The sequence below is a fragment of the Cynoglossus semilaevis genome, chromosome 1 (genome assembly GCF_000523025.1).
Source record: "Cynoglossus semilaevis isolate Cse_v1.0 chromosome 1, Cse_v1.0, whole genome shotgun sequence".
NCBI lineage: Eukaryota > Metazoa > Chordata > Actinopteri > Pleuronectiformes > Cynoglossidae > Cynoglossus > Cynoglossus semilaevis.
This window is the reverse complement of record NC_024307.1, coordinates 17,123,706-17,136,219: the sequence shown is the minus strand read 5'-3', so window position 1 is coordinate 17,136,219 and position 12,514 is coordinate 17,123,706. Positions and strand designations below refer to the sequence as shown.

Sequence of the window (12,514 nt, the reverse complement as noted above, 5' to 3'; positions counted from 1 at the left end):
CCAGACAGTTCACTCTCACCTCCTCTCTGCTGCGTGGAACCCTGACAGGTGGAGAAACCCGGGTGTACATCAGCACCCCATCTAGAACGTGAGGGAACATTTCAATGTACACTATCACTGGACTGTTTTCGTTGCTGTTGAGTAAAAATAACAACATCTCGGAGAATCACTTCACCTATGAGGCCGAAGCGCTTGGCCATCCTCTTCAGGGCGTTCCTGCTCTTCTTGCTGAGCATTGGTAAAACTCTGTGGCTCAGATACCTGCAGAAACAATGAGGTTCAAGTTATTATCCGCCTTATTTTTCCCACCTCCTTCTCTCGATGTCTTTATGAAAGTCAAATATTAAAGGTGTATTTTTATTGACAGCTACTATGATGTTGTCTTAGCCTTTTGACTAAATTGTTAGTAAGTCATAGTCAATAGAACTGTTGTCAAAATATCAAAATGTTTTTGGTCAAATAAAAATTATGTAAACTAAGTGCAACATGCAACATTTTCATTTCAATAGAATTAGTGAACAAAATTCTTAAATCTTAGTTCAGCTTTTTTTAAACAGTGCTTTATTGAACATTATTTAATTTTAATTAATAAAAATGAGTAATTAAAATAAAAATTAAAAATAAACATTTTTTACATTAAATCTGTAGAAATAGATTAGCAACAATACGTCTTTTTTTTACAAACTAATTAAGCTTTGTGACTTCAGTCCTGTACAGTGATGTGAAATTGAATGTTGATATGATTTCTGTATGAAATGAGAACCACCACAATCTCAGGAGAAAACCTGAAGTTTATGTCTGAACAGGTTGACTTTGTTGGCATTAAAGCAAGCATGAGAATGAGCACAAACACCTCGACGTTTGTCAGAATTGACCTGGTCACTACACTTTGAGATTTCACTTGTCCTTCCCAGCGTTTACCTGGCGATGTGGTTGTATGTGGTGAAGCTCTGCTTAACAACAGTGTTCCTCCTTATGTCTTCCTTCAACGGGGGAGCTTTCCTGTGATCCTCGTCTGGGGTTGGCAGAGAGTACTGGTGGTCCTGCAGCTGGGTGGGCAGGTCAAATGAAAGTGAAGCTGCGTCAGGTGGATCTGTGGAGTTGGCAGCAGCAGCGGCGGCAGCTGTAGAGAGGAGGTCCTCCAGCGTGTCTGAACGCAGGAAATCTTCATCTGTAGGAACACAAATCTGAGAACAGGAGGATGAAGTCAACCCAAGTGTCTGATGATATCTGCCACAGCTCCCTCTGCTGGTGAAAAGATACTCGAAATTTGCTACATAAATGGTGAATACCCAAACAAAAATCTAAAAGATTGACATACATTTGAGTTTGTATTATTCTGAAAGGCCAGAGCCTCAAAAGTTGGCCCAGATGTGTAAGAAACAGTGACATTTAATGGTGAAACTGTATACTGCAGTTAGTGAGGCCTTTTCCCAAGTGCATCATAAAAAGGATGTGTTTTTTCTTGCTCATGCTAGACTCTCCTTTTTAAGAAACACAGCACTGCGAGATGACAGCATCTGTAAAGAATCCATACTCTGTGCCCTAATTCTTATCAATGTTTGTCTATTTCGCGACCTTGTTGTCTGCCACTGCCACAAACATGATGGTCGGCACAGCGTCTGATGATAGAGTCATCTGACCCTCATCTCCCAGTGTGAAGCAAGACTCATCGAAGTGCTGGGAGCAGAGGTAGGAGTTGAAGCGCAGTGAGCCTTCGTCCCTTTGAGCCACACTCAACCACTGACTCCGCTGCCCTGGCTCCTTCGGAAACCTGCAGGACATACAAGATGAACTCAAGTGTGAATCTGCAAGTGGAGGTCCACAGGGTCATGTCAAAGAATCCTTTCAAACACCTCTTCTGACCTGTAGAAGCTGAGATCAGGGCGGATGTAGCTGGAGGCTTCGCAGCCATAGGCTAGGCAGAACTGGACGGGCTGAGTGGAGGGTTCTACGTGAGTTCGTTCCTGACAAATAGAGCAATTTTTGATCCATGTCTTCACTGCCTCCGTCACGCCAACCCAGTAATACATCAGCTGATCACACCCAGAGAGAAACGTAGTGTCAAACACACTAACTGTTAAACTTCAAAAAGTCACACGGTCATTATTTGAACCCACCATGATCTCTTTCACCATACGGACCCGACCAGTGTGGTTGTTATCGTTATGGTAACGGGTCAGAATCTCCCGCATTTCCTCATCGCTCCTGACGACTTTAAGGAGGCGCCCTCGATAGGTTCGCCACAGACAGTCATCTGTAGAATAAAAGGAGGAATAGTAGAGCAAGTATTGCACGTTTGTTGTGTTCCACAATTACTGAGGTACCTAAAGTTAACTGTATTTAATATTATTATACCTTTGAAGACAAAGTGTTTGCTGGCAGCTCTGGTCACAGCCTTGGAGCTTTTTGATGCTCCTTCAGGATACTTTCCTGCCCGCAGGAACAAATCTACCCTCTCAATTACATTTGATGGCATCTGTGAAAGAGTTGAAAAACACAATGAAGTTGCATTTATCGACTGTTGACAGATTTGTATCTGACACAGCAAAACATCACATTTGATTGAACTGCTTTCCTTCTTTTGGTTGAATTGAAACCTAAGCCTTTTGGTCAAAATACCCATTTAATCCCCAGGAATATGTTTTTATTTAAAATGTTTTAGTGTACAAACTAAAACAAGCAGCAGCTAACATAAATATTTCCCCAGTCATCACAAACTAATAGAAATATTACTTTGTTCTAAAAACATCAATAACTGTAAGTATTATAGTACACTCTAAGTTTATACTTTTGTAATTAATAGCATTTTGTCAATGTAGTCTTACACTAGTGAACAGAATATCAATTTATAACATGTACACATGCGTAACTTCATAATTACCAAAACAAAAAACATGGCGATCGATCTGGCCTATAGAGTGTTTCCTACCTTAGACCATTTTGTGTCCGGTGAACACAAACCCTCGCTACACCAACGACAACTTCGGAACAATAAAATGCCAGTTTCCGATCGTTATTTCTTCTCAACACTTGTCAAACACGTAATTTTAAATATTGTAATATTTATATATACAATATAACTCGCTCAAAGTTGTAACTTTCACATTAACTCCCCGTATGAATGTAGCATGAGATTCTGTTGGTGCTGTGCAGATATACGCTAGCACGGGACAACCTGTATGTTCCGGTACCCGACCTTTCAAAATAAAAGCAACAACACAAAAAGTACGCTTACCTTTATTTTGTAATCCTATTTTCTTTGAAAGGGTTAATACGTGAAATCGTGCTATTCATTAATTAAATATAAGAATTAATGCATCCCCCCCCCAAAACAAACTCTTTAAAAACCCAATCAAGGACAAATAGTGTCCATAATTTTATTTTAATAATTCTTTACCGTTTGGTGTTATATTGGACTATATATATTTATTCTCATTTGGAACGTTATACTTTCCAGACAAAGTTCTACCGATACTTGTTTTAAATAGTATTCATACCTACCATTGAGTTAGAAGAAGACATACATGAACTACATGATGTGAAGGAAAAACAAATAGCGTTAATGATTTCATTGCACATCCTCTGAAACAATTTTATGATTTTAAATTGTATTATTCCAATAAAACAACACTTGGTCTGTCTCATGCATGAGAACTCAGCACTGAACTGGATGTTGTCAAAAAAGTCCAAAATAAAAAGCTCCCCGTGTGTGTGTGTATTCACCATAACAGATTTTAATCTATTTCTCCAGACATTGTTGTAAGTACATATAAATTAAAACAAAACAACCAAAGACAGCAACACTTACAAAGGTTAGTCCTTAGTTTTCCTACAACCATGACACAGAAACTTAACCCTATGACATTTATTTTGATACTGCTGCAAACCTGCAACATTTTCCCCAACAGATATCCGTGTTTAGGCATTTCCCACAATGCTCGTCCACAGAAAAAGAGAGCAAGGAAAACAGGTTCCCGTTGTCTTTTGATTTTCACATAAACTCTTTTGATATATTGAAGAGAATCTTCTCCATGACTTGTTTTTACAAAGAAAAGTGTAAATGTGTTATTTTGACAGAATTTGTACTTTTTAAAAATTGACTCAATATTCATTCATTTTCTACTCCTTGTTTCTGTACAGGGTTGAGGGAGAGCCTTTGGAGGGTTCGCTTGTCTATCAGCCGGCTGGATACAGATACAAACATTCACATTTACATCTCTGGTCACATCTAGGGTGAATCAACACACATTTAAACTAAACCCAATTGAAAAAAATAGAATTACTTTTGTTTATTTCAATCTCAATTGGACCCCTTAAAACTTAATCCAAGACTTTATTATACACCAAATCGTGAACATGACCATGACTAAGAAGTTACTGTCCTTTGTAAAGGTCTCTAGGAAAATGAGTACATTTTCCTCACAGGACACAGGAGTCTCTGTTCATCTGCTGCATCCATCAGTTAATGTCAACATTTTGTTTTTGGCACTTCAGCCCTTTATTATGCATCTTTTTTAATGTTGTCAAAAGCCCTGGCTGCTTCTTAGCTCCATATTCAACACTTCAGAAATCATACACTATTACTTTATGGATAGAAAAGTCCTTGATTTGAGCCCCAAACTGAACTCTTACTTTCTCATACATGACCCATTACAAAATAAAATATCATCCAAATAGGTAAAACTAAACACCCAGTGACCAGGAGGAAGAGAAATAGTCCTACAGGAGCCTTTGACATTCATTTCTACAGCTTTTCAGAGACAACCCAGAAGAATCAGAACATACCACTACCCACAGCTCCACCTGTAGAACAACATCAAGCCCTTTTCTGGGAATCTGGGCTTGGAGTGAAATTATCTTTGTGTCCTGTGAAGATTAGACTCAATCACAGTCACCTCAGTAGTTTTTTCTTCAAAGGCAGATTCTGGTGTTGGTCTTAAAAAACTCCTCCCAGTTCAATTCAAAAACTCTAGTCTCTCTGTGGGGTCTAGTGCGAGGGCGAGAAGGTCAGGATTATCCAGCTGATGATAAAGTAGAAGAGAAACACAGGGTACACCACCAGAGCTTTACGGTTGGAGGGTTGGCTGTCAGCGAGGAATGCTGTGGAGGCAAAAGTGGACCAGCCAAAGGATGCTGTCACCACCAGAAGGCGCACGACAAAGCTGACTGTTCCTGATCCGCCAACCAGGACGATCCGACACACGATCATGGCCACAGTAAGAGGCAGGATGCAGTATCCCAGAACACACAGGCTCTGGAAGAAAGAGATTGTTCCACCCAAAAGCTTGGAGTTGAGGGTGATGATAATGGAGCCGAACCAGATGACAACAAAGACCTGAGACAGATGAGAGATTATATTTGAAAAGTGACATTTTCATGACTTTTTCCAAAGTCAGTTGCTAATAAATTAGTCATTCATAGAGGAAACGTGCAATTTTACATCAAGGTTTTGTTTCGTGTCCTTCTCTATCCAGCAGTGAATGTAAATGTGTTAATAGAAGAATAGAATAGCCTTTATTCTCATTGTAACACGCGGGTGCAACGAAATTGAAGACATCTGTTACTTAAGCATCAAAAATACTTTGTTCAGTTTCACCGGAATGACACTAAATGACTAGCGACGGTGGCCTTGGGGCAACTGTATATGTGTCCACAAGAAACAATAAGATGCGACTGTTAGCAGTACTGAAAATCAGTGAACACGTCCTCGGACTTTTTGAAACGAAAGCTAATCACTTTTTTCTAACGACGCTTTAATGGAGAAGTTTAAAAGTATTTAGAGCATTTCAAATAATCACCATTAGATGTCACCAGGCATTGGAATGGGGTACATGGTACACGTTTAGAATTTAAGCAGTAAAGTTTTGAACATTTTTACATAAAACCGCGAGTAGTTTTCTCCTTTTTATCTCAAATAGTTCCACAGTTCTAAAACCTTGTACTTTGGCTTCACCTTTGCCAAACGCAAACTGGTATGTGGCGTTAACATTTCAAACATGTGACTGACTCTTGGTCCGGTACCTCAGCAAACTGCGGTCCTCCTTGGTCGTCGCTGTCCGCAGCGCCACCCTGCAGCAGCAGAGCCAGAGTGACGCACAGCAACAAGGGCCCCCACAGATCCCAGTCCCGAAGCAGAGCTGAGCTGCGCTTCGGGTAAAGGACGTGGATAAACTTGTTCCCGACTGCCCGCAGGTCCCGCAGGATGGTCTCCTTCACCGGCTCGTCCAGAGTCGAATACTCGTCATCCCGCTTGTTGGCCCCCATCGGCACGGAAATGTCTCCTTCCACCGGGATATCCTCCGGGATGGAGACGTCGGAGAGTCCGGCGAACGGCCTGCTGGCCTCTTCCTCCGCCATCTTTACTGCGGTTTAACTTCTGAAAACCAGTTCGTCACTCGCTATCAAGTCACAAAGACACGAGATCTTATTCTAAAATAAAGATAAGGAAAGCTTGCGATCACCAGAGTAGCTTCAAACCAGTAGATTAGAATCCAGTTGATCAAGTTCAGTTGCTCCACGTCACCCGAGATTTGTTTACTTCCGTAGAACGTAGGAGCGTACATCCGGGTGAGGTGTTCAGACACAGAATATGAGCTCGGAAAACCAAAGTACCAACAAAGAAATTAAACACAACTGTTTATAAATTGATAATGTTTATATTTTCATTGCTATGGTATTCGTTGTTATATTACTATATTTATGTTGTAATATTATTACTAGTGTTATCATTTCTTGTATTCTTAATTGATTTTACTTCATTTGTATTCTAATTCATGTATAGTTTAGCTTGTTGCAATACTGACACTGCTACATGGACGTACATGTACATGTACATGTACATGTACATGGACAGCTGCACATGCCAAATAAATTTCTTATCAATGTATTTCTTCGTTATTTCTTTTAATTTATTGTTGCGGTTCAAAATTTTCATGATATTCCTTAAATTAAATGAAAACACTCAAGTACAGCCTCATAATTCTATTTTATACCTTATGTATTATCAGTTTCTAAATATGTTTTTCTCTTCAGCGTACAATTGACATGTCAAACTCTCTATCTTTATATTATTTTATTTATTTATTTCAACAGCTATTAATTAAATAACACCGATTTTCAACAAATACAAACATACAGTCAAATTACGAGTTGATTTGTGAATATTTGTAACTGTATATTGCCAACGGTCAGTGAAGGCGTCACTACCTTGTGACGCATTATATCCTCGACGGAAGTCGACCATGCAGCGCGGGTTGTTTACGATTGATGTTACTAAAGTATTTTGTCAGTGTTTTTATTTCCTGTGATGTGAAGAAAAGTAACACCCGTTAGATGGCGTTTGACGGTAAATTCCGTCGCAGTGGGTCGGAGTTGGTGAAGCTGGACTGTGACTATCTGCTGGGTTTATTCCAAAAGACTGAGTCTGTTCGCTTCGAGGTTTTTACCAAAATCTGGAAAGAAACGAAATTTTCAGAAATATTCCAGTGAGTATTTAACAAAATGTTTTAAAGAGCTGCTTTTTTAAAAGTATACTTTAAATAATTTTTTTTGGGCAAACCTTCTTTCAGCTCATTCTTTTAGGAAAAAAGAAAATATTTATTTTAAAAACGTTTGTTTGTGAACATGTGGACCGTTGTGTGAAACCAGTGATGGTCCGACTGATCTGTGATGACTTTGTTTCCAATGTTTCACAGTGGAACCTTAGTGCATGAAAATAGACCCTTCAGTCGTCTGGTGTTGAGAGTGGCCTACACCTACTTTGTGCCTCCACATAGTTTCCAGATCAGAGTGGGGGGTCTTTATCTGCTCTACTGTCTGTATTTCAGTCAGAGGGCCTCGCCCCCAGAGAAGGTCAGGACACAAACTAACAGACTGAAAATACTGTCACATGCTGGATTTAGGCAATTATAAGAGTTCTTTATTTCTTCTTCTACTCCTTGGTTGTAGATCCATATTGCACTGAAGGACTGGGGTGATGTGAAGAAGTTTGAGAGGGATGCTGTGGAAGCTCACCACTATGACATTGTCTACATCCTACGGCAGCTCATGCACACCAAAGCCTTTTACTTCAGTGCCATGCCCATGGAGGTCAGCTGACATACCAGAACTCAGTCATATTTGTTTATCCAATGAGTGGAAAAATGTATTCATTCAAACCAGGAGTAGGACCGGTACCTAATGGAACCTGTAGTTTTAGTCTCTTTAGTCTATTTCTAAACACTACCTTCACTACTCCTCTGTATGACCTTGGATAACTCTTAAATTTTGTTAGTAAATATTAAAAAGTTAATCAACAACCAAAATACATTTTTAAGTGATCTTGTGTTTAATATTCATGACAAAGAGATGTATAAAAGTTTGGCCTAAAATAAAAGACACCAAAGCAGTGTTTCATTCTGAGGAAGCAGCTCTGACCCAGTCTGTAAGATTATGAGTTTGAGAAGAATTTCCAAATGATTTCCTGCCTCATTTAACGACTTTCTTTGTCAGTTTGTCTTTTTTTGTGACATTGACCGACTTCTTTTTAATTATCTTCTTCTTTTTCTTCTTCTTGTTCTATTTCTTCCACCAGCTCTCATTCAAGAAATACAAGAATCATCAAGCTCCACTCAGGTGTGAGAAATTCATTGAACGAGCTTCTCGTCCACAGGAACTGATCAGCATTGAGCTTCTCGATGTGAGTGAAAACAGAAACCCAGACAATGTAGAGCCATTCAGTCCAGATTCAGATAAAAAACTGTTCCACTTTTCTGTGGCAGGAATTGTCTAATGTACACAGCCACTATGACAAGCTGAAGGGGTCTGTGTTCTCTGAGTCAGAACACAGCAGCTCATCTGTGAACCTGATCCAAAAAGACCTCGTTCCTCAACTCCGCAGCACCGTGGTGGATTTTCACACCTGGCAGCAGAAGAGGGTGAGTTTCACCTAGAGGGAGGTGAGGGGAGACTAGGAGTTTAGCAAATAAATCTAATCTCTACTGATGTTGTGATGTTTTTCAGTCTTGTTTGAAGCCGGAGGATGATTCATGTGTTCCAGTCGAAGAATCCGGGGAAGGAACTGCATCCCATGAGGAGGTAAAGATACAACCCCACCGCACCCCCCAAAAAACAGCCAAAACAGTATATTTAGATAAAGAGACTCTTAACAAACTTAACTACATAAAGAGGTAGAACAGCTCCAGGCTCATAGTATGTAAGGTTAATGTTTATTTTCTCCAGTATGTCAGAGAACAAATTCAAATGTACTGTTTGCACAGAGACATTGACGTCAGACCTTTATTCTATTTTTGTGTATCACAGATATTCCAGAACATTCTTCTGACCTGGTCTCTCCAGTGTTTATACTCTTCACTGACTTCATGTAATTCTTTCCTCAGACTAACAAACGAGCTCAGCTTCTGGCCTCCATCAAAACCAAGGCCTATGGTCAGGCTACAGAGGTTTGTTCTCAGCTGTCACTCTTTCTACCTGTGTGTGTGTTTTTTAAGTGAGTGATTTACATACTAATATATATATTATAATATATATGTATAAGTTACATTTTCTGAGCTGACACCTAAGACCAAATGCTCAAGTTGATCTCTGCAAGTCCTCCCCCAAAGGTTTCTGGTAGTTTCTTCCACCTCTAACAACACTGACTGAAAGTACCATGTGTTCTGTTCCTGATACTTTGTCGTTTAAGTTCACGAGAAGAACTTTATATAAACCCTTTATATAGACTTGAATGTTATATATTATATATTCACATTTTATTCTACTGTTTTATTCTACTGATGTATTTGTGTGCTTCACAGGCCTCAAAGTCTCGCCGCCACCGTCAGGTGGAACTGGAACTAAGCAACAGTGTGGAGGCAGAAACCTTAAACAACCAAGCTCGCCCTAACTTTAAAAAGAGAACCTCTCTGAAAAGCAGAATCTGTGACAGCGTCCACATATCAGGTAAACAAACATCAGCTGACTGACCCACCTCAAGAGCGCCTACAGTGGAGCGGTGGTGGCGGTGCAGGCACCTGATATTAACTCACAGACCAAAGTCTATAGAGTAAATGAATGATTTTAGCTCACAGAGACAAAGGAGCTTCTGGTCCACTGCTGCCTCCTGTGGTCAGTTTGTGTCAATGAGGAAAATGTGAATAAAATTTATTTAATTTAATAATTATTATTATGTTTAATTTGTCCAATGCTAAACGTATCACATCAACACATTTCAGCTGGAAAAAGAAAACAATTTTGTGAAATAAAATGCTAAAGACACAGAATATTGATGTTCTGGAATGTTGTGTTTGCTGACCTGTGAAAACCATCTTTCAGGTGACATTGAGAAAGCAACACCGAAGACCACGGTGATTTACCGTCTGGTCACTGTGGATTCTGAAGGTCCAGGTTGGTGAAATATTTTTCGCTGTTTTACAGGAACACCAGAACTGACTTTCTGCGTGACCTTAAAATAATCATTAATTTATTTGTATATTTGTTTGTTTGTGTTTCTGCGTTACACAGGACAAACTGAAGGAGGAAATAAAGACGTTCAGAACAGTGGAGGAGACAAAGACACAGGCTGACGCAGAAGATCTGAGGAGGAGACTCCTGACGAGAGCAGAGAGAAGAATGGCTGAATGTTTTATACAAACATTTACATCGTGACACGTGATTGTTTTAAGTTAGATAAATTATGGATGGCTGTTAGTTTTTATGTTCTGTACATTTGTGAGAATTTGACTGTATGTTGATGATGCAGTGTTTACTCTGATACTACACACTGATCTGCTTCTGGGAACTTGCAGGTTTTTTTCTTATTTCAGTGATTGATAAAAAAAAAAATTATTTTTTTAATAAAAGTTTTAAACAATTCCTGTAGTCTTTTGTCTCTTTAGGGTTAGGGTTTCTGTGACATTTATTGAAGACAGGTCAAAGTTAGAAATAAAAACATTTAGGTTATATTTATTACAAATGTATTTTATTATATATAATATTATTTGATCAGACCAAATGTCTCAGTGAGATCGAAATATATTTTTTATAGTAAAGACTATAATTATAATTTAGAACAACTGGAAAACTGATGACGTTTCACCATCTTTGTATGAATCAATAGATTAAACCAATTTCCTGTTCTGTTACAGTACCAGGTTACTTCCCAGGAACTTCTTAATTATGCTACATGCATGTAATATTTTATTATTACTAGTACTGTATATATGTATATATATATATATGGAACTTCTATTGTTACTAGTACTGTATATATATATATATTACCAATAATATTGTGAATAATAAGATTAAAAAATAGTAAGAGTAAATAATAGTAAAAATAGTAAAAAAATATTTTTTACTACGGTCCGCGAAGGCACCACAGCTCTCTGCGGTTCTGCTGTAGGAGGATCAGGATCAGGACAAGGAGGAGCAGCAGCGACGCTGCCGCCTCTGCTCCGCCGCTCAAAGCGTCGCCACCTCAGCCTGAGTGTGTGTGAACGTCAGCAGGAGCAGCAGGAGCAGCAGGAGGAGCAGGAGGAGCAGGAGGAGCAGGAGGAGCAGGAGCAGCCATGGCCACAGACAGTGAGTAACGTCATCAGCAGCATTCATGTTCATCTTCTTCATATCTTTCTGTCTGCATGCGCGTGCGTGCGTGTGTGTGAGGTAGATGAAGCCTGTTGTCAGTCCTCCACCCTCTCCTCCTCCTCCTCCTCCTCCTTCTGCTCTCTATGGAGCTGGAGGATGAAGAAATCTCTTTCATCTTCTCTCTGTTCTGCTCCGGTTCTGATGGGTCGATCAGAACCATGATCAGACAGAGACATAAACAACCTGTGCTGCAGTGAAACCAAGAATCCTGCAGGAGCTGCAGGAGAGGAGAGGAGGAGAGGAGGAGAGAGGAGCTGCTTCATCACAGATACTTCTCTTCATTCAAGTCTATTTTTGTATCTGACTGCAGCAGATTCAGATCAACTCTGGCTCAGATCAACTTCCAGCTTCCAGGAAACGGTTAAATGTGTTCTGAGGAAACCAGACTCACCTCCTTTAAAAACAAACAACCACAGTTTAAAAACTGAGAAAATGTTTTAGAATCAAACATTTGATCAAAAATAAAGAGTGACATCCACAGATGTTTAAAAAAACAGATACTTGGATGATAAATACTACATTTGTAGTTTTTATTTATATGGTACTGTATAATATAACTACAAAAATAGTATAGTATAAAGTATAACTTTACCCAAAACAAATCACAAAACTATTTGTATTGTACATTGTCAAGAAGTAGTCACCGTTCCTCACTAGAAATAGTTCCTGGTTCCTACAATAAAAGCTACTGGTGCTGTAGTACGTTTCCGGTGCTTGTTCCTGTAGTGGAAATGCATTTTGTTCCTGGTACTGTTACCTGCTCTAAGGACGGGCTCCTGCTGTGGACATGTACTGGTGTAGTTCCTGATACTATCTCTCCGTCCTGTTACTAGTCTGTTCTGCTGTGGAATCACATGTTCTTGGTACTTTTCATGGTTTTTGGTACTGA

At 39.4% G+C, this 12,514-nt stretch overlaps 4 protein-coding genes across 6 annotated transcripts in view; 2 read left to right on the top strand and 2 right to left on the bottom strand.

The window, feature by feature from the left end:
- The window catches only part of LOC103382553 (uncharacterized), a 6,873-nt gene extending 3,613 nt beyond the window's left edge, over nucleotides 1-3,260 (bottom strand). The window contains exons 1-8 of one of the 2 annotated variants that reach the window (XM_025055382.1): nucleotides 2,933-3,260; nucleotides 2,359-2,479; nucleotides 2,121-2,257; nucleotides 1,867-1,967; nucleotides 1,579-1,774; nucleotides 922-1,187; nucleotides 176-261; nucleotides 20-81 (exon numbers count right to left, since the gene is read on the bottom strand). In XM_025055382.1, coding sequence (XP_024911150.1) covers nucleotides 20-81; nucleotides 176-261; nucleotides 922-1,187; nucleotides 1,579-1,774; nucleotides 1,867-1,967; nucleotides 2,121-2,257; nucleotides 2,359-2,479 — 969 coding nt within the window. In that variant the 5' untranslated portion in view covers nucleotides 2,933-3,260. Of the gene's footprint in view, nucleotides 1-19; nucleotides 82-175; nucleotides 262-921; nucleotides 1,188-1,578; nucleotides 1,775-1,866; nucleotides 2,037-2,120; nucleotides 2,258-2,358; nucleotides 2,480-2,932 lie in introns of both variants that reach the window. The other variant, XM_008315385.3, reaches the window with a different exon arrangement.
- A 451-nt stretch (nucleotides 3,261-3,711) lies between these two features.
- Nucleotides 3,712-6,598, bottom strand: yipf6 (Yip1 domain family, member 6). Its single transcript, XM_008315397.3, has 2 exons — nucleotides 6,025-6,598; nucleotides 3,712-5,338 (listed from the first exon to the last, which is right to left on the bottom strand). The coding sequence occupies exons 1-2, from the start codon at nucleotides 6,358-6,360 to the stop codon at nucleotides 4,991-4,993; spliced, it is 684 nt and encodes a 227-aa protein (XP_008313619.1). The 5' UTR covers nucleotides 6,361-6,598; the 3' UTR covers nucleotides 3,712-4,990.
- A 625-nt stretch (nucleotides 6,599-7,223) lies between these two features.
- Nucleotides 7,224-10,854, top strand: snapc1b (small nuclear RNA activating complex, polypeptide 1b). The gene is made up of 10 exons (XM_008315417.3): nucleotides 7,224-7,487; nucleotides 7,698-7,854; nucleotides 7,951-8,091; nucleotides 8,576-8,680; nucleotides 8,763-8,918; nucleotides 9,004-9,078; nucleotides 9,381-9,443; nucleotides 9,798-9,942; nucleotides 10,315-10,386; nucleotides 10,504-10,854. The coding sequence occupies exons 1-10, from the start codon at nucleotides 7,336-7,338 to the stop codon at nucleotides 10,563-10,565; spliced, it is 1,128 nt and encodes a 375-aa protein (XP_008313639.1). The 5' UTR covers nucleotides 7,224-7,335; the 3' UTR covers nucleotides 10,566-10,854.
- Nucleotides 10,855-11,377: 523 nt separating this feature from the next.
- The window catches only part of syt16 (synaptotagmin XVI), a 20,899-nt gene continuing 19,762 nt past the window's right edge, over nucleotides 11,378-12,514 (top strand). For both annotated transcript variants that reach the window (XM_017038792.2, XM_017038783.2), the window contains exon 1: nucleotides 11,378-11,562. In XM_017038792.2, the coding sequence (XP_016894281.1) occupies nucleotides 11,550-11,562 (13 nt within the window). In that variant the 5' untranslated portion in view covers nucleotides 11,378-11,549. The remainder of the gene's footprint in view (nucleotides 11,563-12,514) is intronic.

Coding starts and splice junctions, on each gene's coding strand:
- yipf6 (XM_008315397.3), bottom strand. CDS start 6,360: ATGGCGGAGGAAGAGGCCAGCAGGCCGTTCGCCGGACTCTCCGACGTC. Junction 5,339..6,024: donor GAGGACCGCAGTTTGCTGAG/GTACCGGACCAA, acceptor CATCTGTCTCAG/GTCTTTGTTGTCATCTGGTT.
- snapc1b (XM_008315417.3), top strand. CDS start 7,336: ATGGCGTTTGACGGTAAATTCCGTCGCAGTGGGTCGGAGTTGGTGAAG. Junction 8,092..8,575: donor TCAGTGCCATGCCCATGGAG/GTCAGCTGACAT, acceptor TTCTTCCACCAG/CTCTCATTCAAGAAATACAA. Junction 9,444..9,797: donor CCTATGGTCAGGCTACAGAG/GTTTGTTCTCAG, acceptor TGTGCTTCACAG/GCCTCAAAGTCTCGCCGCCA.